Here is a 26,705-nt window from a genome sequence, read left to right on the forward strand (position 1 = left end):
GGTGTAATTTAATGAGTCAGGCCCTTTCAGGCCATGCCACACTCTGCCCTTCAGCTATAATGGCAGGGTTTGCTGTTTGCTCCTTACCGCAGCAAACACTAGTCTTTTTGTAGCTCCTACTGAACACATAACCACATATAAAAGTCCGTGGCCACACAAGTGTTCCAAACTTCATTGCCAGGAGATGTCAGCCAAGGAAATTAGGTCATTAACATGCATAAAATTGCACTACTAACAAAAAGTCTGTCTTGAGCAGCTGCAAAACATTTAGGGGATATTCATTGCAGGTTGGCATACCTTAATGTTCAAATCTAGCCCACATCGGTGCATTTACTGAAAACAAAAACAAAAAAAAACCCCAAAATCTTGCACAGAAACAGCTTAATAGGTACTTAAAAACTCATAATCTTGAGGTCAACAGTTCTCACCTGGTAAAATAGCAGAGCTGGTATCTTCATCAACTTCCATCTCTCCTTCTCTCTCATCTGTCGGGTTTTCAGATACTTGTTCCACATCTTCACTCAGCTGTGTAGTTAAAACAGTGGTTCAATTTCCAAACATGCTCTCAACTTGCAATTGCTGGAATTTCTATGGTACAAATAAGAGAGGCTCGAACTAACCAAACACACAAAACCATACCTCCAACAGCACCCAGTGTCTGTTCCAATTGTTCACTGGAGTCACATTTGCATAGATCTAGAGCTGAAAATTAAGTGCCACTCATACTGCATTTAACCTACTTCTAGCCTGCTGTCTCAAGAATAACATCACCTTTTCTTTCAAGACGGATGCAATTCCTTCCCTGGCAATTTCAGCTCACACAGAACCCCCAATTAAGGGGATGCCTTCTGAAATAGGCAGGAACTCTGTTCTGTTACTCAGTAACATATTTTAGGTATAAAGATACCACACCACATACCAACAAACAGAGCATCAGCACCCCTTAATAGAGAAGTATGTAAAAAGCAAAATGAATTTTGACAGATATTAGGACAAAAACTCAAATGCAGTCCCAGCTATATAGGTAGGTGGGTGGGTCATTACAAGACATTAAGACACCCTTAATGTTTCTTTGAGCTCTCTGTAAATACTATTCTACATTAGTGGTGATGCAACTAATTGGTCTTCCAGTGTTTCCACACCAGCAGAGACCTGATGTTTTCTTGTTTTTGCTATTCAGAGCTCTGGGTCCCAACCACCATGACACCTTCATCAGAGTTAGAAGCTCCTCATATCAGAAGATCACAAGGGATTAGGAAATGATTGACTTTTTGTTTTGCCCCCTCCTGTGTGTTAAAAGTACACCTTGCACGTCTTCCAAGTTTCTTTCATGGAAGGGAACAACACAAACTGCAGCATGGTAAACCGAGTCCCAAGCTTACAGCATATCATGTTCTGCACAGTACCCATCCAGCTAAACACTCAGTATCAAATAGCTAATTCAGGGAAATTAGTTTTGCTCCTACTTCAAGGAAAAAGGGTGCATACTAAATGCAGTACCCACACTGAATGCTAATAAACTTTATGTCCCCAACTGAACAGTTACTGTCTGTATCCATAAGCGCTTTTCTTTTGTGCAACTCCAATTCAGTACTAAAATTATTGTCATTACATCATTAACAGTTCATCATTTGCATTTATTAGGAAAGAATTCATTAATTTCACATCTCAGAAGGCTGATGTAAAGCCTCCATCACCTCCTGACACATTTCTGTATTTGTTTCTGCCATACAAAGCAAGCTGGAAGCATTCATCAGTTATTTATGTGCTAAGCATTTAAAACAAAGTATGCTTTCTGTTAGCATAACGCATGGAATACACAGGTAAATCATAGGCTACACTCAGCTCCTTTGCAGGAGACGTACCTGGATATGACTGAAGATATTTTTTGTCCAATAATCATTATAAAATAAATGAAACTCAAGACTGCCCCTTTATGCAGGGCCACGTCAGTTCTACTTATTTACCTTACCTAAAATAAGCTCTTGTGACAAAGGAAGAACATTCACTAAGCCTTTTGTACCAGTTTAGCTAAATCAGCTAAAAAGCCACTCTGAATTATACACTGATGGAAATTCTTGACCCAAAGAGTTTACAGGAGTTACAACGTCCACGCAGTGTCTCAACTGACTCCTGCACCTCACTGGCTGGGTTCCCTGATCTCACACCTCATCAGCTGACATCATGAGGGTTAAGTGCGCTCTGTTCCTAACAGCAAGATCTCAACAGGGGTTTAAACAAGAACATAGTATGCAACACTTGTTATCATCTCAAGAGAGATCCTCTTGATTCTAATAAGTAGGAAGAGAAGCAGCCAGCTTAGAAACAAACAGGAAAACCAGTAAGCGACCACATGTTTTATGATCTCTACTTAAAATGCACGCACAGTTTCAGAAACCTTTCACGTGGAGCACCAGTGAAGTACAGATAGCCAAAAGCAGGCAGAACTCAGGTGTACTGAGTAAGTAGAGCTGATGCACAAGCCTCCCCTTAACCAACTAATTTCACTGCAAATCCCAAACACCTGCGTTGAGAAGAAACAGAGGTAAGTAAGCCCAACTGTGGCTGCTAGAAGCTAGCACTGCTTGTGGCCCTACATCACAGACCAACCAGCATGGTAACTTGCATACAGAGCTGCAGAGAACCAGCACAGCAGTACTACATTCAGTTTATTCCAGTTTTTCCAGAAACTTGGACAAAATCCCCAGATTGTGGCAGGTGACGTTAGTGAATTGAATTTATCAGGTATAGTGGTGTTTTTACTCCCACAGGCTGGCTTTTCCTCTGCTATTTTTCATAGAGAGGTGAAGCCTCTCACTGAGAGGTACAATGAACGCAACTCACGGGACAGTTAAGCTTACAAGAGGACATGGAGATATGATATTGAGAGCAAGAAGGACATGATATGGAGCTTTGTTCAGCAATCCTCTGGGCTCAGCACATGCAGCTGACTGGGAAACAACAGCAGGAGCCTGCCCGTGACCCAGCAGTTCCTTCCCCATCCCACACACTGGAAAAACAAACACAGAGAAGATAACTCCAGCTATGCCAGCATCCTTGCTCGGGCAGGTGCACTGCTCACTATCCAGAGGAGAGATGGAAAGCAGACAGGCACTATGGAGCTGGGGACGTGGTACGTGGAGCAGGGCTGGGTGGTGCTGGCTGACGCACAGGGCAATGTGCATAGTTTGGTCTCTGCTTTTAGGTGTCTCTGTGACATCAGTGACTGTCTCAAGCACTCCCCCGAATGCAAGCTTTTACATGAGTTATGTGCCATGAGGCCCTGGAGCGTGTCGAGAGAAGGGTAACGAAGCTGTGAGGGGCCTGGAGCACAAGTCTTATGGGAGCTGCTGGGAGAGCTGGGATTGTTCAATCTGGAGGCTCAGGGGAGAGCTCAATGCTCTACAATCACCTGAAAGCAAGTGGTGGCCAGCCTCTTCTCCTGGGTAACAGTGATAGGATGAGAGGGAATGGCCTCAAGTTACATCAAGGGAGGTTCAGGTTGGATATTAGGAAACATCTCTTCTCAGCAATAGCAGTGAGGCAGTGGCACAGGCTGCCCAGGGACGTGGTGGAGTCACCATCCCTGGAGGCGTTCGGGGAACATGGAGATGTGGCACTGAGGGACGTGGTCATTGGGCATGGGGGGGGTGGGTTGGCATTGGACTAAACGATTTTAGTGGTCTTTTCCAACCTTAACGATGCTAACGTCATCCTGATAATTACGGGATGAGGCCTTCCTACTCGATAAAACCCTCATAAACAAAAGTAGAACCTGTCTCTGCAGGCCTGCCGCCGGACAACTTATTCATCACCTTCTAACGCCTTCTGCTCCGACGTGAACAGACACAGCTGGAACCGATCGAGCGGCGCCGAGCTGAACCACAACTCCTTGGGGCGAAGCCCCGCGCGGCCAGCAGCCGCAGCTCCGCCGCAGGAGCCCTCGCGCCGCCTCAGGCGTACGGAGCACACAGCCGCTACACGAGCACCGACGCACCTGTGCTGCCTTTCCCCGCAGGATGCGAAAAGCAGCACCCTTCTGTAGCTCTGCCGCAGATGGGCTGACGGGAACGCCGGGCACGAGCAAGGAAGGAATCGCACCGCCAGAGCCGCCGCGCCCAAAGAGCCGGCTCCTCCGCTCCACAAGCGACAGCCCTCCCCGCCGCCTCGCCCCCCGCGCCGTACCTCCTTGTAAGACGCAGACGGCTCCGGCCTCAGCATGGCATCGGCGCGAGGCGGCACGGCCGAACCCCGCCGCCCTGCCCGTGCCGGGCCGCGCAGGCGCCTGGACGGCCCGCCGCGGGGCTGCTGGGAGGCGTAGTGCGGCGCGAGGCGCGCTGCCGGCCGCGGGGCTGCGGTTGGCGGCGAGAGGAGAGGCGGTGCCGCGCTCCTCCCGCGGGCCGGCGCGCGGGGGCGGGGCTGGCGGCATGGCGGGCGGCGCGGCGGGACGGCCGTCAGGGGCCGCGCTGCTGATGGCGGTAGCGGTGCTGACGGCGGCCGAGCGGGAGCTGCGCTTCAAGGCTCCGCCGCCCGCCGAGGCGCCGGTGCGGCTGTTCACCGAGCCCGAGCTGGCCAGATACGACGGGCAGCAGGTAGGGCCGCGCCGGAGAGCGGGGGCTGCCCGGCTGAAGGGCCGCGAGGCAGCCGGGTTCGGGTGCCCGTCCCGCTGCACGGCCTGGAGCTGCCGAAGCTCCGCGCTGAGCCCGGCGGACGTGCATTGCTTCGTGCACTGCTGCCCAACGAGGTCACTGGACTTCAGGTTACAGAAACTTTCTCAGAATGATTCGTTAAACCACACCTTTAGGCAATTTTTTTCTCCCCTCCGAGGTGATAAAATAACGAAGTGATTGTAATTTCAGAGTTTTTAGCTTCCTCTGAGACAGACAGAGAGTCGGCAAATCTTCCAGATGAGAAGTTGCTGCATCAGTTGCAATACAGAGAGATGCCTTCTCTTTTGACAGACAAGCTGGCCAGCTTTCCCGGGGCCTTCTCAACATCCTCCCAAGGAACTCGGCAGCTTGCACACCTCATGCAGGCAGACAGCAGCAGATCCCATTTGGGTGTTAATCCCTTACTCTCTTAAGCAAATAAAGAATGCTGTTTGCCTGCGTCTTTTTAACTGGGGCAACATCCATCTGCATTCCCAAGAGCAAGATGTAGAGACAGTGTGAAGCACAAGCAAGAAATGTCAAGGGAGAAAACAGGTTTGTTTGTATACATACAAACAGATTTCTGCAAAGTAAACAGTTTTCATCACTGTCAGCTCCAAAAAAAGGCACTGCATTATGGAATACAGCCATACACTTCACACACCCTAAAGCATTCAGGAGAAGGGCGGGGAGATGCAATATTGCTGTCGGTCTTCAGATGGCACCAAGATTTTTTTGCAGGGAGCGGCTTGTGATGTAGGAGGGCACAGCCTTTCTTTACCTCCTTTGTAGTTCCTGACACCATTTTCGTTGTTGTTTCTTCTCTTCCTGCTGCATGTGGCCAGTAGCTGACACAAGGATGCATGAGTAGGTGGTATCTGAGAGCCTTCAGAATGGCCAGGTATGAAAATACCATGCACTACATTGCCCATGTACAGACATGCCATTTGTACCAGGTTGTTGACTACAGGCTGTGTATTTACTGTGCATTAGATTGTAAGCTGCTTGAGAACAGACAAATAAGCATTTTATCCACTCCTAAGCATGCTGAGCACTTACAGATTTTATAGGTAAAAGTAATTATATTTTGCCTACTGTTAAGAACTGAGGACATACCAACTTCTTTCTTTCAGGAAGGACAGCCCATTTACCTAGCAGTGAAGGGGGTAGTGTTTGATGTCACCTCTGGAAAAGGCAAGTTGGGTTTTCCTCTCCTTTCTCCTTTGTTTTTGTGCTATTGTTCAGTCATTTGTTTTCAAATGTCCGCACACTATTAAAAACCCACAGTTCAGTTGCAATAAAAAGAATATATGTTTTCTGTTTTTTAAAAAACTCAGTTTTCCTCTGCTGGTGCCTCCCACACTAAGGTTGTTTCTAGGATGTACTCTGGTTTGCAGTTACTGCACACCCACAGATAATCCAGCATAGTGCAGGCAGCTCGGGCTGATGGCAGAAATGCTGGAGACGTCTGCCTGGCTCCCCATGTCCTTGCTGTCTTACTACTCTGGGCACATGAACTGGCCAGATCAAGGCTAACTTGGATGCTCCTGTATCACACTGCACGGAGTTTTTTTTCTTTCAGTGGAAAGCAGAAAAGGAAACAGGAGGTTATAAAATGTTTGAAGGCACCAAAGGTTCCTGGCCATTCAACTTAATGCCATAACAGGCCTTCATGGCTTGCTGCTGTGCTTGTCCTAAGCTTATTCATATGCCTTGCTTGGGCATACGTGTCCGATAATCTTCAAATCCTAAGTGAGACAAGGCTTGCAAATTCTGGAGTCTACAAACAGTCTATGAGAATGTAAAGCACTGCTCCCTAAAATTTTGAGACTGCAGCATTGGAATGCAGTGGCTGTGTTAAATTCTGTCCTCTGCTTTCTGAGGACTGAGAATAAAAAATTTTGGAAGGAAGAATCTTAGACTTGAGGTAACAGTTTCAACTCACTAGCAAGTGAAATAGGCTGGTGAAAATTACAGGCTGAAACAAGCCCTTACACTGTCAGATCATTACTTTGTGCAGTTTTGTGTTTATTTTGTTATTGTTGTTTGACAGAATTTTATGGAAAAGGAGCCCCATACAATGCTTTGGTTGGGAAAGATTCAACAAGAGGAGTTGCAAAGATGTCTCTGGATCCAGCAGATCTTACTCATGACATAGTAAGAAACTGACAAGTAATTTCATTGCATCTTGCAAAATTTCATTCTTTGGCTTCGTGTGCTGCTAGTCAGTGTAAGTGAAAAGCTCAGAAAGATGGTGAATGATAACATTCAATTAGCTTGTATGAGAATAGAACAGTTTGGTTGGAAGGGAAGTGTTGTTGCTCACTGTACATCTGATTTACTTCTTAAAAAAAAAAAAAAAGAAAGGTGACTTAACAGTTTGTTTGACCTGAATATGTTAAAGTTTTGTAAGGCTGAATGAGAAGAAAGAAATTACAGGTTAGTCCATCAATTTAGTTAATCATGCCCTCCAAAATAAACCCAAAAGTTGACCTTCAGAATCACAGTAATCAAAAGAAGAGAAAAATTAATTTTAATACTTACATTTTTATTTCTTTGACCCTAATTCGTTTAGACAGGACTCACGGAAGAGGAACTAAAGTCACTGGATGATATCTTCAATAATGTTTACAAAGCCAAATATCCAATTGTTGGCTATACTTCTCGAAGAATTCTGAATGAGGATGGCAGCCCCAATCTAGACTTTAAGCCTGAAGATCAGCCACACTTCAACATTAGAGATGAATTTTGATAAAGCATTTTTGTACCTGGAAAATGCCTGGGGAGAAGCATGATATATTTCCTGAAAGGCACAACCCTATGTACTGGATATGTATACACATCTACATTTTCTAAGCAGAAGACTGATCAATGACAGCTAATATTTGTAATGCATAACTGAAAATATGAAAGAAAACAGATCTGTATTAGTGGCATACACACAGGGTCTTTGCTCTGAATGATGGGAATTTTTTGATGTTTTTGAAAGTTCTTTCTGCTTGTATTTCTTTGTTTGCAAGTACATTATGTAAAATCACATTTCTTTGCGGAGAAAAGAAAGCCTTTAGGGTTGAAACATGAATGGTTTTTTTGTGAATCCCAAATTGTTTTTCATTCTTTGGAAAAGTAATGCATTATCTGGATGAGCTAACATTAGTTCTCTGCTTCATGTGAGTATTGGCCCCATGTGTATAAGGATGTGTAATAGATGCTTGTACTTTAAAAGGCATCATAGGTTTAGTATATGATAGGTTTGAGAACACTGGATATAAAAACATTCACTCTCAAAACACAGTTACCATAGAATATTTATGTAAAGCCTACTGGAAAAATATGGTTTTCTCTTTATGAGAACTATGTGATACTTTTTTTTTTCCTGAAAAAAATATATCATCTATATTGGACTATTATGATTTCCTTTTAACTTCCTCCACTCTTCCTCTCAAACAAAAAGGAAATTATCACCTACTGTTTACCACATACTCTTACAGCCCGAGTTTGTTACAGTATTTTAGAATCCTTCACACTGACAATTTCAGGTCTCATTTTAAATTTCTGTTAGTTTTTCTTTGTTCTTACTCTGGCTTCATCACTGTTGTTGTTGCAGTGAAATGTGCGTTCATGTGCTGTTTTTCCTTTTTATCTACTATAAACCTCCAGGTCCTCAAGGGCAAAACGCAGTAAAGTAAGAGGACAGTACAAGCGTGCGCTTTCTAAATTGCTGCTGACCACTGATTTCTAGTAACTGAAGAGGAATGTGAATTGTCACATGTGGATTTTTTCTATCACTGCAATAGGTTGACTTGTCATGGAAAAACTGCGCATCTGCTCCCACTTCCTCAAAGATGTTTTCTTCTACTTCTTTAACATTTTAGCTGTTTTTGGAAGGAAATGTATTTAGATGATTCTCCACTTTAGGATTTGGATGTTGTGCTGTGAGAAGGGGCCTGCTGCCTGTCAGTTATAGAAAGTGTTTCTACTTTTTTAATATTTATTCTTATTTTCACAGTGCTACTGATTTTACTTTTGTTTTGTATGTTATCGCTACACCAGTTATTAAGCCCTAAGTTTTCCACAGAGCCCATTCTATTTGTTGGTGCTCTGGGGTGAAAAAAGTAGGTTTGCATTTATGAAGTAAATACCACTTCAGATGATTGGTTTTGTTTACTGTCTTTATTATAACTGCTAACCTTTTGATCATACACCATCAGCAGTAGCTGGGAGTTGGCTCCTTGATGTAATACCTGCCATTTTTACGGGAGTACGCATCAACTCGCTGATAATGGCTGCTGTCCTTCTGCCAGCAGTTCTTCCTTTTCCCTTCCAGTTTACTTTTGGGCTGCTGTGACTACTATCACATTATTGCTTTATCTAGGATCAGTTTATCCACCAGTATTTCCTAGATTTTGTAGCTAGATTGTAACTTATGGCTTAATGTTATCATTTTCTCCCTGCTTTTTCCTGTTAATGCTGATCTCAACGCAGCTAATTCATCAGCTCCCACTCATACTCAAACTCAGATGCATTTTGGTGAAGAAACATCCTGCTGCAACAGGAAATGGCTGATAAAACTCCACTTTCAGTGTGAGATCCTTGTGGATCCAACCTATCCTTATGTCTGCAAACTGAGGGAGATACTCCTGTCCTTCCCTTCTGTTACTCATATGAATGATATCACTAATGAAATGAGTGCATTTTGGAATGTAAAATGTTTACTTTTTGTTTTCATTTTGTTTGGGGAACTGAAGTATTCCCTTATACTTCCCAGGCTCTTTGAGGTTCCCACTCAACAGAACACTATTATGGCAATAAGCCTTATGTAAACATAGGTCCTCAACTAATCTTACTTGTTTAATGTATTCAGAGTACCACAATATTTCTTTCAGTGTTAATTTGACGACAGTTTGTTACTTGTTTTGCTCACAAGCAAACTGGTATTGTGTTGTTCAGTCAATTGCATTTCCCTGACCTCTGCATTATTCCAGTAAGACAACTGCCCCCGCTATCTATAAGCTGCAGTCAAAACAACACACTGTGTAAAGCCCTGCTGTAGTCCACTTACTACCCCACAGCTCCCTTGGAGGGTGATTAATTTCTGGCATTTCTTTCATTGCAAGTGCCAGTATTTTTGCTGTGCTGCTTCTAACCTGCATCTTGCTGATGGGTGTTTTAATGATCTGAGGTTTTAATGGATAGCTGCACCGAAATACCTTATTTTAGTACTTAACAATAGTCTACTTTTCAGAACATTAATAATTATGAAATTATATAGGCTTATAGGGCTTGTCACCTACTGCCATTCACTGGGATTCAGCTGCACATCCATAAGATGTGCTAAGTCATGGTGATTCATATTTGCATATTTTCAGATGAATACTGGATATCCTCAGGAATACCTTAAATATAAATACCTTAAGGAATAATAAATACCTTAAGGATAATAATAAATACCTTAAGGAATACCTCAGGAATACCTTAAATACCACCTTAAAATCCCTAGAACTGATGTTAATGGTAACAGTTACACACTTTGCAGTTCATCATGCATGTATACTATTGCTTGAAGTTTTTGTGTCCATTCAGGAAATAATAGAGACCCACACAGCTCAGATGACAGATGAATGCAACATGAGGAATACTGAGATAGAGTAAAATGCATGTAAGCCCATCACATGAAAGCTACTTATACTGTCTAAGGAACTGACAGTTTCAAAGATTTTGTGTGTGAATGACTTGATTAAAACAAAGAAAGACCCTGAACTTTTAGATTTGTAATAAGTATTTGACTCAGAGCCCTATCTGTGAATGCTGATAGTTGCAGACATAACATAGGATGTATCTGACTACTTTGAGAGAAAAATCAGTGCTATATCAAAATGTGATTTTTCTTCACTCAGAAGTCTCAAAGCGTATTACAGGTGAACATTATTGCTAGAAGTACTTTCACAGCATAGGCATTATTTTGATCTCAGTGTCTTGACAAAACAAACAAAAAAACAAAACACAGAACCAGTCAAAAACCTTACACAAAAAACCTAACCCTGACAATAGAAGAGTCAGGAAGTAAGAACACATCTTAGGATGGTACTGGGGTAATCTATACTGGAAAGGTAGATTTGGCAAAGCAGTACATGCAGATCTGGTAACAGACAGGGCTTCCCATTTTTATTTCAGTCAAATGTGGTCAGTGATAACAATGTAAGCTTATAGCCTGTCAATATTTACACAGCTTCCTTTGGGTTTTTTTTTCCTTTTCAGTCAGAGGTGCAAGTCCTAATTTACTTGTTTACAAAACATATGCTCAGATCTTCTTGGCTTGGGTTAGCTGTTGACAAGAAATCCACAATAATTAACTTTCTATTAAAAATAGAGCTCTGCACCTGGATTAACTGCAGAGCAACAGGATGTACTCCTGAATAAACAATTCCTATTACTGTTTCCCATAGGTTATTTGTAGCTGCTGCAATCAGAAATTCTGCCCTGTAATGAATATTTCAGATTACTGTTCTCTGTCCTGAGCTTGACACCAGCCTTAATCCTTCTGACATGAGACATGATCCTTCTGAGAAGTTAAAAGTTTAGAAAAATCTGGGTAAAAGCCATGTTAGAGATAAGCCATCCAAGAAAACCAGAATATGAGGTTGTTATACTTCTTGGCATGTCTCCTTGGGCTTTAAGAGATTACAACACCACCAATAGTAGGCTAATGATAAACAGTCGCATGTACTGAATGTAAACAGTCCTAACGTGTAGGAATGTTGGAAAGTAGAGCTGAACTTAAAGCCTTGCAGCCCTACTTTTCCAGACAGGAGAGTCTCTGAATAAAAAAGGCCTACAGGTAGTATTTGCTTCAGTCTGCAAAGGAAAGGGCATCTTCTTTTCTGGTACTCAGGCAGACAGAATTAGATGATGATTAAAGTGAAAATGTCCTTATGTGTTGTTCTGTGCTCTTCTGCAGCAATAGTAAATCAGTAGTGTTGGATATGCAGAGTGTTGTTGCCAAGCCACCAACCCACTATGCCTGAAGGATAACTTTATAGATTAAACTCCTAACTGGTCAAAAGGAGCTGTGGCAGATCGAGAGCAACCTGGGAGACTGCAGCTACCTACCCTTTACTTAAAATTGAAAGGTTCTTTTGGTAATGATCACAGATAAATGCTGAATGATTTCATCTCATTCTACATTTAGCCCTTTGATAATTTTTATGTTTGAGCTCAGCTCTTAAAGGCAGTTTCATTGAAAAATCTAAATATTGTTACACAAAATGTAAAGTGTTAATTTTGAACGGCAGCACTGTGCATCTGTGCATCTCCTAGAGGTACTTCAAAAATGAATGCTTTGCAGGGATGTTTTAGGAGTATGTGCTGAGTCTCTATGATTCTATACACTGAATATCACATATGTCTTTAAGTTGCTGCTGCCAAAGATAAATACTTCCTTCCCAGTTCTCTGAATGGTCTCCTTTGAGACTAGTATGTCTTGGAGCTGGAAGAAAACAGGCTGTTGAAAGGTGAACATGTGAAGCAGCAGTACATCACTGGGATAGAACAATCCACAGCAGAGAATGAAAGTGAGTGAAATTCAACCTATGGAAAGCAGCAGGAGGTTATAAATAACTCACAGGAGAGCACAGTTTCAGAAGTGGTGAAATCTGCTGATGCACTCAGAGAAAAGGTTGAACTTCAGAATGGAAAAGTGTGACATCCCCTTCAGATGCGGTTCTGGGAAATTCAGCAGTTTGTGGCTGCTGGCTCCTTGCTTGACACTCAGTCTCATTTCCATAAATACTGAGGCATATGGCTTTGATACCTTGCAGGTGCCTGGATTCACAGCAAATCGCACAGGTGCTATTCAGCCCATAACTTAGCAATTCTTCTCCTTTCATCTTCAGAAGACACCCACTTTAGCTGAAGAAAGAAGGCTGCAATTTTCCTGACCAGGGACACAGAGATCAAAGTGCAGTGCTCCACTACAGCTCTGCAAGTTGCAGGTTTCCTGTCTGTTAAATGAGCTCATGTCTCCCTCAAATTCCCTTTGCTGTATTGGGAGCTTTCAGCCATTTGAAGAAGGCAACATCAGTTGGATACAATGGCTCATGTTCATCCATGTCTGTCGTCTCTTGGAATTTGCCTGTGCCCATTGGACATTTACTGGAATACTGGTAAGAAGAACAATGACCCCAGCAGTACCTGTGGCTCAGCTGTTAAAGATATTGTATAGAAGGTATTTCACAACATTGCCAAGATGCATAATTATACATTCAGAATGTGCAAAATGAAGCTGCAGCTGGAAGCTAGAGGTAAACTTTACATCCATAAACTAGGCTTAGCTGGTTTATTTTAAAATAAATGAGATATTTCAAATAAGTAAGAAGTGGGCTTCCAACCCTCAAACCAGAGTTTGTAGACTTTGCAGACAAACTAACATGAATTTCTGTTAGCATCTTAAGAAGCTTTTCAGCTTGGAAAAGAAGGAGTAAATTCTTCAGCAGGTTTTTATCTGAATAATTATATTAGCTGTATCTGTTAAACAAATTAATATGTATTTATGAGAACATTTAATACACAGGGAAATAGCTGCAAATGATTATTCCATAATATTGTAGCAGGCAACACTGCATGCTGTGTCAGAGAGTTTGGATGTAAGTTTCTCATGATTCTGTGAAAACCAAAGGCATTCTAGATGAGTCTTTTAAACAAATCTGGCTTATGTTACCCTTAAAAGAGTAGCTCCCACTCCATTACAGTGTTTGATTTAACAGCAGCAAAAATAAGTCAGGGGTTGCCCTGATGCTAACTGAAAAAAATATCTCACCAAATGCTTCTTTTTTTCCACAGCTAGCAACCTGCTGGCCTCTTCTATTTCTGACTGCACACACCATTCATATGCACATAACAACACTCTAAGAACTGCATCGATTATTTACATCAGTAGTTCTACAATTCTGTATTAAAAACACATTCTGCGTTTAATGCATTTGAATTGAAAGCAGAGATGGGCAGCACCATGTGAGTGGTGAAGCCTCCATGACCCACTGCGAAGCACTGTGTTTGGAAAGCCAAATCAGTTCTGCAGAATGTTTATATAAAAGCATTACATTTCATAACTTCCTCTAACTGGACCGTCCTTTCAGTTATATCTTTTTCCATCAACGCATTTACACTGACTCATTGCACCTAAAAATAGTTTAGATTTACTTTATCTTTTTAAACTCAGAAAAGCAGCACAAAATGGACCATGCCTACATGTAGTTATCTGAGAAAACCTACTTTGCTATTTCAGCTCATTCATTTTGGTGTCTGAAAATCACTGAACCACAGGTTGATTAAGTTGATATAAATTTACATAACCATAGCCATTATCAGTCAAGAACCTCACCCCAATTTACAGTGTAGTAGAAGACTACTCTTTAAGCTATAGAGAATGTTTCACTCATCATGGAAGCATTTTATCCTCTTAGAAACTGAACGTAACTGCAGAATTACCTTGGACCTATGCTAATATTACTTCAATTCAATCCAAACTTTCTGAATGTAATTTATTCCTGTGCTGGAGCAATTCTATGTTGCAGGAGTTGTTTTTACCCCTCTGGAGCTGAGGAAGCACACTTTGAATAGCAAGCTCCTGTCCTGTCAGGAAGGAGTCACAACTGTAATTCACAGTGCTATGACCTGCAGTGTGATGGTTTCAGAGAGGAAGAAAACAAAGGAGGAAATAGAGGAACTGCAGAGGAAGGGGTAGAGATGCAGCTGCACAACAGTGAGCTGATACAAATGTCAACACTAAGGGTTACTCCTCTGTAAGATTTTTAGCAAGTGCTAAGCTCAAAGATGTTTGAAACAGCTAATAAGAGAGAGAACAGCACTGATATCATTTACCTGTCATCTACATGTACTTCAGAAAGCAGACTTCTGCTTCCAGCTATAAATCACTAATACATCTAACTTTCAAACAATGCATTACAAGTTGGCCTTCAGGTTTATAAAGATCATCCTGATGTGCTCAGTGCTGCTTCCTTTTGAGACAGTGTACAGAGAGCCAGTCTCTGCGCTGTCTGCGTCCGTACATCACATGTGTGCAAAGCGTCTCTCTGGAGCTTTCAGTTCTTATCATTTAATATTCATGACAACCATCACTAACCTGCCAGCTGCACAGCCCTAGGATCTTGCCTCCAGACGATGCCAGAAGTTAATTTCTAAACACACAACCCTTGGAATACTGTGTTTTCCACAGCAGAGGTTCTGTCAGCTTCAAATTCTTATGTTCAAACTAACAGGATGAAGTAAAAGACAGGAGGTACTCTCAGTTAGTGAACAATGTGGTTAAGCAACTAAATTAATCTGATTGGTTAATTATTCATTCCAGCATGTATGGCAAAGCTTTGGAAAAGCTGACAATTCACATGCATCCATTAATAATAAAATGTGATGGGGCAGAAGGGGAGGACGAAAATCCTTGCCTTTAAGCTGCATGGAACAAACTGTGCGACCTTAAAATTACACATAGCTCTCTGCCTATTTGTCAAAATAATAAACAGATATTGGGAGTACTAAATATTTTCAGTGTCATTGAGAAGAAATATATTCATGCTAAAAGCAAAATCTGTAATTACATTATAATTTTAATGTGTGTATTTTTCATCAAGAATGTCAGAATAATCAAATAAGAATTAACATTCCAGATGATTCCATCACACAGCACTGAGAATTCCAAGGGACGATGAGCTTCAGTTTCCCTGTCACACAGTACAAAATATACAGTAGGTCCAACCCTGCCATCGTGGAACAAACTGAAAAGCTGACAGAATCAGGAAAAGGAAAGACCAGTAGGAGAAAGAGAATGAATGTAGAGAAGAATACCTCAAATTAAGCAATGGAGAGGTAGTAGAAATTTGGATGCCAACAGTGTCAGTGGAATAAGAGATCAGAGCCAGCCTTATTATCTAGTTGGGTCCTGCCTTGTTATTTCAGCCTAGTGTAGTGAGGAAAGGCAGCATACACATTTTAAAGAGAAAACCTGGAGATTTATTTATATTTTATATTGTACCCAATATTCTGCATTTTATTTCTCCACCTAAATTTCTGTCATGGCTTTTGTTTAATCAAAGGTGGGAAAATGCAAAGGCTTACATACTGCCTGAAGGAGAAAGAAATGATTTTCTGTAGTGCCTTGCAATGAAGCATCAGGGATAGATCTGCCAAAAAAAGCCAGCAGATGAGGGGATTACAAACTCACTCTTCAGTTCAGACCATAACATCTCATCATCTTTTCTGAGGAGTTATACATTTTCCAGGGGGAATCAACCTCCCAGAGGTGCTACCAGTAACTGTGTGCTTCTAAAATCACCTTCCACAACTAAAGATTGTGAGACAAGCTCTTACATAAAACTTTATCCACAGGCAAATTCCAGAAACTTGTTATGCAAACAAGTTTATGAATGCTTCCTTCCCACTGACAAAGGATTCAGAAGACTTGAGGAACGCAGAGTACAAGTTATCTAATATGATGAACACAAAGTGAAGTTACCAAACCCAGGAATACCGAAGAAGCATAGGGCAAGGGCCTCTTACTTTTTCCCTAATGGGCACCAAATGGGGATGAGGACACACTACCACAGTCCACCTGCACTTCCTGGGCTGAAGTGACTCCATGATCAGGAGCATCATCAGCTTTCACCACACAGTTCCCATACCATAAGGCCATACTGTTCAGCCATGTTCCAGCCTCTTGCTGCCTTCTGTAAAACCAACTCTTTGATGTGAGTTGAGCACCTGAGACCACTTTAAGTGTGCCAGCTTAGGACCAGCACTGTGAATCCTTTCGGTATACTATTGCCACCTTGTTCTTGCTCGTCGGAAGGAGTTGTTGCAGGACTCTCCACAGTTAATTCAAACAGCTTTAAGGATCTCTCAGGGATAAGTCCATGGGGATTCAAAGCCTGATATGAAATCAGACCAGGAAGACCCAATTTTCTAATATCTCTCTTCGTACTTTGCTTGTCCTTTCATAAGCATAATCTGTCATAATGTGTTCATAATCTGAAATCTGTTCATAAACTGTCCAATGATAAGCATCCCAAGTATGATAGAAATATCGTGCAGAAGAACAGAAAAACACAATGCAAGCTAATTTGCTGGCAGCAAGGTTCTCCTGCATTTCCACAGGGAAGAAAAAGCTCTAAATATGACTAGCATGAGGCTTCTCCAAACATCAAGTCTGTAGGGAAAATTATTGTATCAGCTTTAGTAAAAGCTACCTATCAAGATACTAGGTGCCTTAACAATATCAAAATTAAAATTCAAGGGAAAGACAGTGAAAATAAGGGAAGTGCACCCCTATTGAATACCTAACAGCAACTCAACAAAAGAAATAATAAAAATCAAAATCAAAGCCTCTTTGTGCTCAGACTCTACTCTGGAAGCCACTTTGTTGGAAGATTTCACCTTTTCTCTAACATCAGTCATAAGCTTTACGCCACTGCTTTTTCAAAAAGAAGTGTGGCTCATCAGCCTGTTTCTGATCTCATCATAGACACAAGCTATCCATAATGTTGTTTATCTTCTGTAATTTGTCAGATCAGGTTTTTCCCTCGAGTACTTTTAAATTAAGTATTGCTTCTACCCACAGTTAATTCAAAACAGCTAAAGGAAGCAGGAATAGGACAGTAAAGTATGCACTAATAGGTAACAGGCCCAGGGAGAAAGTTTAGGGAAAGTTTAAGTTGAGAGAGTAACTATTTCTGTACAAATGGAAATCACCTACAGGCAATTTTGCTTGTTTTTAGAAGCCTGTTAACTCTGATATTTATGAAACTATTACACTGTTCCTTTAGCAACAATCACAACAAATACTTCTTAAGGTGGTTGTGAAGCATGGGCATTTTTATCTAGAAAGCTCTTTAAAAAGCAGTACAAAAACGAAATTTACTTCTTGCTGCAAGTATACCGCCAAGGCAGCTGAAAGAGCAATCAAAGTTTGCTTCACATTTCAATCTCTGTTTCCCAGAAACTCCTCACTAGGAAACTTTATTAAATTTAGTAAGTAAATTTAATTTAGAAAGAGTTCTGTTTTCACTGTATTTCTCTTCCCCCATGTTTTCCTGGACGGTTGCTTTCATAACAGTTTCTTTGGTTTGCTTTGTTTCTATGCAACTTGGAGTCATAAAACAATTTTCAACTTGCATACATCAATAAAAAGCTCCAACTGAGCTATGCTGATGTTCACTGTTTCAGAATCCAATCCCTCCTCCTTTTCCTGGACCACCAAAATCTATGTGGTCAGCTTTGATGTTTCCTATGGAGCTCAGAAACCTACATTCACTATATTGTTTAGATTAAGCTCCAAAAGGACCTCTCAATTTGTGAACGTAATTACAGATCCAGTTTCCATCCAATATTTTTGAATTAGGCATTTGCTTTTGAATAAAAATACACTGGAACTTCAATACCCTACTGCAGTCATCTGCACACATCATTATCCCTTTGCTTTCACTGCTCCTTTTGCAGAAATTTTATGGATACATGCTGCAAGGAGTTCTAGCAACACTAGCACAGATATTATTGCAAAAGGCAGTATAGGATAATTAATAATGAATACTGGAGCTATTGCCAAATCTAGTGGAAGGCTCTAAAAAGAAATCACATGTTACGATGATGTGTATTCTTGATTTCTGGGGGTGGGATGACAAATTATTTTCCAATTGCATAGTACTAGGCAAAATTAAGCAGCTCTCCAGGGCTTTCGCAGCCAAAAGTAACAGCCATACAGTCTGGTTCTTGCACTAAATGCCCACTTCAGATTATGGTGTTCACATGCATGACGAGGATTGGGGATTACTAACTGGAAAATGTTGGAATCCAGGAGTTAAAATGTTCAGTATAGCAAAACACAGGTTTGCCTACATCAGTCAGTTAGAAATGACACTTGCTATATCCCGGTTCAAGGCTTAGTTTATGCTGTTGAAAAGCACTTCCATTATTCTTATAGTTATTCTGAGATAGAAGAGAGCAAAACCCACCTGAAGACAAAATGCAGGCAAAGATGGAAATCATTTTGTAGAATGATCCTGAGCACACATAAAGAGAGAAAAGGAGAGAGTTTTCTGAGGGCAGTGCTGCCTGAAGTGAGAGGCTTGGATTACCACAAAAGGAGCTGTTTCCTTTTGTCTATTTTCCTGCTTCATACAGGGAAACAGGACTGCAGTTTAATCCCATTTTGATTACAAAGAATGTCCAGAAAGATTTCCTACCAATATTTTGAAAGAAATAAGCCCTAGATCTCATATACTGGCCAACCACTGAGGCAAAAAGTTACATAACTCACTTCATGCATACTGAGAAGTACAGAAAACAATCCAGCAAAATTCCTACAGACATCAGGCTCTTCTCATTCAGAATTCGTAATCTAGGGTTTTAACTTTAAGTAAAATACAGTATTAATATAAGGAGGGGAGAGTATGTCAAAACACATTGATGAAACTGAAAAAAAAGGTGTGAAGAAGGGAAGAATGGAAACAGTGACCTAGTTCTCCCAATCCCCAAATTCCTGTGTTATCCTGTGTGAACCACTGAAACCCTGTGCTCTCAGCACTCAGGTTCATTTGCCCTGAAATCATCACCTAAGGCTCGACTCTGTCTTTCCCTGTTCCTCAGACCTCTGGAACACTATGTGCTGTGTGCTTTGATGCTGCATGAAATTATCTGATTCAATGTGAATACAAGCCAGAGATCTTGAGGTTCTTTACCTCAAAAGGATTTTCTTACACGTTTTCCCACATTCATTAATTTCTGACACCTCAGGATGTTCAAATGAACAAGACTGTGCACACAGAAAGATCTCCCTTGCTCAAGCAACGCAGTGGAGCAAAACAAAGAGCTGATACTGTATCTTCACTCACACAGGTTAAAAAAAAGCCTTTCCTACTGTTTATTTTTCCGTAACAGAATTTCATGGGCAGCTCTGAAAGCGTCTCTTGTAATTCCCTTTCAGAACAGAGAAATAAATAGAAGCTGCAGACTTTTCCAGAAAAAGGAAATCTGGCTCTTGTCTAGCTCAAGTTACTGCCAACTTCAACCCACTTGAACAAAAAACCTGGCAGGAAAAAAGAAAACGTCTCCGGTGCACTTTACTATTTCAGCCTAACAAAGTACTTGCTTATATATTGTAACTACTGAGAAAGGCAGAATTGATTTCAACTTGTTTTCTCAAATAGTATTCAGTTATTGGCAGCAGGCTGCTTAATGCAGTTGTGTTGAACGCTGGAAAATAAGGGACTGGTAAGAAGTGCAGTTGTAATGCAAGAAAAAATGCATTTGTCAGCTCTTGTTCTTGCTCATATCTTGTTGTTACAGCCTCAGACGCTGTAAGCTGGCAAGTCCAGGCCTGGCACTGTGTCACTGCAGTCAGCTGGACATCTGTGACAGCTGGTTTTCCACAGTGGCCCATTTAACTCTGAGATGCTTGGCTCTGAGAGGCCGGACTTCGTCCTTGTAAGCGGAACAAGAGAGACATCCAGTGGCAGGATCGTATAAGTGCATTTTTAATCTAGCAAGACAAACTCAGTATCCCAACGTATTCCATTCTAACCTGTATAAGAAGCCGTCCATATGCCAGCTGTGAGAGAATCACAGGAAAACTTTCCTTCTGGCTGAAGAACTGCTGCTACCTCTGCTGGGTCTTCCTCCTGCAGACATTCTCTGTGCATGCTGGGTCTATGGGTGGTTCTCACTTTCTCTCGTAAGTTTAACTTCATTATCTTGATTCTCAATCGATGAAATTGTTGTTAAATTCCATGGAGCAATAGCAATTTCTGTCAGCCTAGAATCTCATTCTAAACATCTCATCGTTCCCATGGGTGCTTTTCACATCTACCATCTTTCATTCAAATATTTTCTCCAATTCTGTACTACTTACATTTATCTGTACAGTAAATTGATTTCCTAGTCATTACTAATACCAGAGAATTCCAGAGAATCAATGTGGTAAATCCTGATATTAAGTGGCTTGATCTTCATGTAATAACAAGAAGATTCTAAATTTACCACTATAAATTAGTGGTATCTACAGCATGTGTTATTAAAAAATCCTTACAATTACTGTCCCATCCAAACTATATCTTATACACAAAAAGACAGCTTCTTTGGAAACATACCAGCACAAGAGCACTTAGAAACTCAAAAACACAAAGAATGAGTAGATAGAGGAAAAGCAGAAACAAAGTTTTGGACAAATTATTAGCAATAATAATTACAAGTAGTTTATTTGCTAAAAGCAACTGGCATATATTAATAATTGGCTTTTTAAAGGGCGCGACCTTTACAAACTTGAAAAATGTATACCAATAAAGATAAGAGAGTTAGGAATGGATTAATCCTCCAAAATGTAATGAAGAACTGAATGCAGCTGATTGCTGACTCCACTAACAGTGTAGAATGAGGAGATGTGGTTACAATTGATGGCTCTGAGCAAATATCCCTGTTTTTGGAAAGAAAACTGAATGCAGCCAGTGAAGTAAGGAGCGATCATGTAATGCGATGTCACAGATTAGTAGGGTATGCTGCTTGTTACTTAGGAAAAAAACTGACATACTCAATATGAGAAGAAATTAGGTTCCTTTCTTACCATATACAGACACAGAAAAATGCATCACACACAAGCTAAACAACATATCAAGCTGCAATGGAGTTATTCCTAAGATATAAAAACACAGAAGGAGATATTTCACTCTACTGTGCGTTACCTTGCAAGGTTTTTCAACCGTGCTGCTGTTGCTATTATTACTACTACTACTACAAAAACAGTACAGAAATGTCCACAAGGCACTTCTTACTGCTGCCTAGTAAAAATTCCTTGGTGTAATTTTCATGTCAACACTCATTCTGTGCTTGAATGAAATAAAAGATTTCTTAACTATCAAACATCCATTGCGCTTGATTTTAATAGCTAGCATCATTAGAGTCTACTTTGATGCTTTAAATCAATATATTCCTAGACCTGAGAGTGACTGAAAAAATGAGAGCAAGTATTTTTCCCTTGGGATTTTAGACCATATTTGACGTAACTGGGAAGCCAAACAGACTCTGCTGAAGCAATGGAGCTATAATCAGCAGAAATTCACTTACACAGGTGGAGGCCCATGGCTCTGATTGGGGATGTACAGTGTTCTGATTGCAAGGCCCATCAACAGAGGAATCAGTAAGTCTCATGCCTCGACCAGCCTGGGGAGGGATTTGGCATTTAACTAATGTTGTTAGCTAATTCCAGGTCTTTGTATGGTGGTGGACCACCAGTGTCTGAAACACCTGTACACCAGAAAGCTGTGTTGCACCTAAAGCAATACACCTAAGCAATTTAGTATGTTACTTCCATTACTCCTATTTCCTCCGCTTCTGCAGCACTATGTTGTGACAGTCAAGCTGCAGCCCACCTAGCACAAAGGCCACCTCCCAAATTAGCTATGAGCAGTGTTAAATTAACTGCCCAGCTGCCTCAACTCAGAACAACCTAGCTCAAGGACCTGTCCATCTGTCAAGTCTAGAATAGCTGTATCAGAAAACAGACAAAAACACTCACTTCAAAGCTTTTAAAGGCAAATCCCAGTCTTCTTTCCCATTCACAAAAGCAAGCTACATTACTGGCAGTCAGGCATTAGGAGATAACAGATCTCCATTTTATTACCCGTGCTGTTATATGCTAGAATAGCTCTGTAGCAACAAACTGGCCTAGTTGGGCAACAATTCAGTAATGCACAAAGCTGTGGAAGGGCACCTACATAAAGACCATGAAGTTCAGAATTTGCCTGCCCAGAGGCAGTTTTGTGTACAGGAAGATTCTAGGTCAAGTAAGTGAAGGACAAATGGCAGCTGCATTCCTACCAATGTCTTGACAGCCACTGGAAATTTGTGATCAAGTTTAAACAGTCAAAACTGGATTGCTCTGAGATTGTAGTTAGCAGTGTAACTGTACAACCCATCCTGAATGCTGATTTTTCCATTATACAAAGACACCTTGTGATCAGTCTTGGACTCATGAAAATCATTAATTCTTACCTAATTGCTGTACTCTGGAAATGAAAAGTCCTTCAGATTTCTGCCCCACTGGGAGGAACCACTTGGTTTCACAGCAGTTTCTTTCTTTCTATGCTTATTCTTGCAGAAGAGTGCATAAAAATCCATGTGAATTTTTTCCTATTAGAAGAAATGTTAATTATCAAAATGGTAATTCATGGAACTTTCTCCTAGTTCTGTATATTATTACACTTACATGAATACTAGAAACTAGAAATTAGCATTACATTTCAAGTCAGGTTTTGTTCCTTTCTTTTTTTATTATTATTATTATTATTATTATTTAATTTAAAGGTTAAATCAGCAATTAAACACAAATAAATCAATGATTTATTAATGTAGGTCCAAATGTATTAACAAAATATTCTAATATATGTATAGGAAAAGTGAAGTAAATCTGAAATCACCTCTAGTGTTGCATTTTTTTCCCCTTAGCTTCCAAATTACTTTTATCAATTAAGTCTGTTATCATAGGTAGTAATTCACTGAGGGAAAAGTTACAAACCTGGAGTATTTACATATGGTAAGAACTCACCCTGATTTAATGCAAAAAAAATAAAAATACCACTTCTGGGACAGGATTGTCTAACAAGTGGCGATACAGTACTGTATTCTACATTGCAAACTCTTTGCACTTAGGAATTTGATTTCATCAGTGGCCCACAAACACCACGATGAAATACCTAATACTGTTACTCCCCTTTCCATACAGAAAACAGTAAGGAAAAATGACACTGAAAGTTTCACCAAAACTTTATAGAGTTGAAACAGAGCAGTAACTCAAATCTCTTGACTTAGAATCACAGAACAATTTGAATTGGAAGGGACTTCAAAGCCCACCCAGTCCCAACCCCAGCCTTGGGCAGGGCTGCCCCCAGCATTACAGCTGCCCAGGGCCCCATCCAACCTGGCCTTGAGTGCCTGCAGGGATGGGGCACCACAACTTGTCTGGGCAGCTGTGCCAATGCCCCACCACCCTGAATGAAGAATTTATTTTTAATATCTAAAATCTGACTTGATGTTTTGTGCTTTTCCAACAAGTATTCTTCCACGTGCTAGTTCAAGAAACAGCACAGAAGAATGGCTGAGGCAGTGAAACAAAACTCAAAACTAAACCTGAAACCAAATTATGTTAGCAAAGTACCACTATCACAGTTTAAATCAATTTTGTTACAAAGTTCCTCTGTCAAAAACTTCTTTCTCAGTGTTCGCTGTCATTAAGCAACCTTCTCAAAGCAAGTTGGCTCTTCTGGAATAGCATTAACGTGTAACAAACACAGAGAAAAAAGTGCCAGAAAGCTGCCAGCTTTTGATACGAGCTAGCAAGCTGAGCATTTTACCACTAGAGGACGGTATAATGTAACCAACTGGAAATGCAGCAGTGGGCTGAGGAGACTCAGGGCAGCAGCGCCGAGAAATAGGACAATCTGTAAGAAGAGGACTGTGAGGTAAAATTAAAAGAAAAAAAACGGCACACTTATTTTCCTGGAGCGTGGATTGGTGCACCAGCATACAGGCGAGCAGTGATAATTCTGGGGGTGAGCTCCGGGGGCCAGGCAGAGTCCGTGGTGGGTCTTTGCTCCTCTGTTGGGCTGGGGGTTAAAAAGCCATTAAGATTCCAAACTGCTACTTAGCATAAATTCTCTTCCAAGGACCCAGGCACAATTCTGATTCCATTTATATTTCTGAATCACGGCATCAACTTCAGTGTCAAAGTTCCTGCCAATTTCTGATGCAGAGATGACCTGCCTCCCCCAGGACCCAGGTGAAGAGAGCTCTGCAATATCAGCAAGTGGCTTAGCAGGACAACCCTGAGGACCTCTGCAATGGCAGCACAGGATGAACAGGACTGGAATGAGAGATGTGATACGAGTGAGTGTTACCTCAGATGTGAAAGAAGAGATGCAGCTGGACATATAGGAGAATTTGGTTGTCTCTCATTAACTATTTTTAAGGACCAAATTAGCCCAAATTAATAAAAATATGTAACACAGAGGTATAACATAAACACGTAAAAATAAGCAAGTTAAGTTTATGTAAGGAATAGTCCCATTGCACTTGGGCAATGGCCTGAAGCAAGGAGAGCTATTGAACTATTCCGAGCTCTGATGGAGATCAAACTACTTGGTCAATCTGTTCATCTATGTCTATTTTTCTGTACAAGAAATGACGAAGTGCTTACGCCACTGTGAGAACTGTAAGTAGAAAGCACTCGATAAAAATCAAAATCTTCCAGCATTATACCTCAAAAAAGTAAGGCAAGGAATGTCTTTACCCGAGGGAACCACAGCTCTGGGAAAGCAGTGAGACAAACACAAAAGGAGTGAATAGGCTGTGTCACTGCAAAGCTTCAAAGTGCACAAGTGCTGTGATTTACAGTACAAGAAACAGCCGATTTGAGGTGAACACCTAGAAGGGATTTACATCTGTGCAGCACAAAGGGCCATTAGCAGCATCTCCTCTTGCACCAATGCCAGGGCACAATGTGGAAAAGGACAAGAGGACTGCACTGAGGAACACCAGCATCATACTGAACATTTCAGTGTGGGTTTGGGATTTTTTCCCCTCCTTTCTGTGAATTAATTTACATCCACTTCAATTTAGAACAGAACTACAGAACAGAATTTAGAGGCAATGAGATTTCTGTTTAGTGCACTACAGAAGAGAATGGAGGTTCACAGGAACTCAGATCTAGGTCTCTGTTCTGAGCAGAAGTGACCACATGTAACCCAGCAATTCCTAGGGAACTCAGTTACACCCTCTTTCTGGCTGCTCTGTACCAAAACAAGGTGTATTTTCACAAACATCTCTTTCAGCAACAGTACTGGCTTTAACACCTTGTTCCGTCCAGCTTATTTCCACCTTACACCACAGCCTTACTTATGCCAGGATAGCTGCTGGTAAAGGCACAAACTAAATTGTAGTGAGGAAAATAACCCCTCAATAAGTAGACGAATGAATAAATTTGAGTTGAATTTGCTTCCCAGTCTAAATCAATGTGCAGTCACACAGACAGGGACAAAACAACATGCAGGTAAGGGTGGGAAGCAAGAAAGAAGGACCATCTAGTGGATGGCACTACATGTGCCTGGAATGTGCCATTCCCATAGATGGAACTATATGTGAATCTGCACCCCAGTGGGAAGCTGAGCACAATCCTTAAGCACTGCCAGTGCACATTTAAACTTTGACACCATCTCAATTGTTCAGCTCTTATCATTTTTACCTGAGCACCTAGACAAAACTTAGAGTTCTGGAGGTCTTTCCAGTTGGAAGACATCAGCATAGATCTTTAATTAAACATAGTAACTGGTTTACTACTACCGGTTTCACAAATAATAATTAGCTTTTACTACCAGTTTCAGTGAGTACTGTTAATTGATCATTATCCCACCCTATGCTCACCTTGCTCACTGGCCTTGCCTCACCAGCTGCAGCACACCGCAGGGACATTTGGCTCAGGCTCTGCCACAGCTGGGGAACAGAACGGGGCAGCCAGGCAAGGAGTGCAAAACTTTCCCCACACCTCTGCTGCTAGGAGCACAGAAACCTCCTCCGTTGATGCTAGGTCGGTTTTCTAACTCTTGTTTGCAGGCTGCGTTCCTCATCACAGCTTTGGGCTCTCAGCTGTGCCAAAGACAGGCACTCAACTTGCAGTCTAGCCCAAGGGCTAGAAACCTCCCACAGAGAGAAGGCAGAAACTAGAACTGACTTTACACTTTGTTTGTTTTTCTTCTTTTCCCTCCAATTTATTTATCAGCTATACTCTCGAGATAAAACTAACAACTCGTTTTACAGAGCTTGATACTTTCCAGCTGTGCAGGAACCAGACAAATGAGATGGCTTACAAGAGCCCCCAACTGGTAAAGTGGGATACAGCCCTACATTCTCACTCAGCTTTCCTCTATCTTTATCCAAGATAAACTTCCTACTTACTTTGTGTTTCTTGTTTTAGCTCCCAAACTCAGCTGCATACGTTTCCCTGTCCTC

The 26,705-nt window shown here is 41.2% G+C and overlaps 2 protein-coding genes across 4 annotated transcripts in view; one reads left to right on the top strand and one right to left on the bottom strand.

The window, feature by feature from the left end:
- Positions 1-26,705, bottom strand: part of PACC1 (proton activated chloride channel 1) — a 79,828-nt gene that overhangs the window by 15,587 nt on the left and 37,536 nt on the right. The window contains exons 2-3 of one of the 3 annotated variants that reach the window (XM_048934955.1): positions 22,698-22,835; positions 429-525 (exon numbers count right to left, since the gene is read on the bottom strand). In XM_048934955.1, coding sequence (XP_048790912.1) covers positions 429-468 — 40 coding nt within the window. In that variant the 5' untranslated portion in view covers positions 469-525; positions 22,698-22,835. Of the gene's footprint in view, positions 1-428; positions 589-4,185; positions 4,297-22,697; positions 22,836-26,705 lie in introns of those variants that run through there. The other 2 variants (XM_048934953.1, XM_048934954.1) reach the window with 2 other exon arrangements.
- NENF (neudesin neurotrophic factor) lies at positions 4,411-8,803 on the top strand. The gene is made up of 4 exons (XM_048934956.1): positions 4,411-4,592; positions 5,783-5,843; positions 6,703-6,806; positions 7,225-8,803. The coding sequence occupies exons 1-4, from the start codon at positions 4,428-4,430 to the stop codon at positions 7,399-7,401; spliced, it is 507 nt and encodes a 168-aa protein (XP_048790913.1). The 5' UTR covers positions 4,411-4,427; the 3' UTR covers positions 7,402-8,803.

The sequence above is a fragment of the Lagopus muta genome, chromosome 2, assembly GCF_023343835.1.
Source record: "Lagopus muta isolate bLagMut1 chromosome 2, bLagMut1 primary, whole genome shotgun sequence".
Taxonomy (NCBI): Eukaryota; Metazoa; Chordata; class Aves; order Galliformes; family Phasianidae; genus Lagopus; species Lagopus muta.

Coding starts and splice junctions, on each gene's coding strand:
- NENF (XM_048934956.1), top strand. CDS start 4,428: ATGGCGGGCGGCGCGGCGGGACGGCCGTCAGGGGCCGCGCTGCTGATG. Junction 4,593..5,782: donor CCAGATACGACGGGCAGCAG/GTAGGGCCGCGC, acceptor TCTTTCTTTCAG/GAAGGACAGCCCATTTACCT. Junction 5,844..6,702: donor TGATGTCACCTCTGGAAAAG/GCAAGTTGGGTT, acceptor GTTGTTTGACAG/AATTTTATGGAAAAGGAGCC.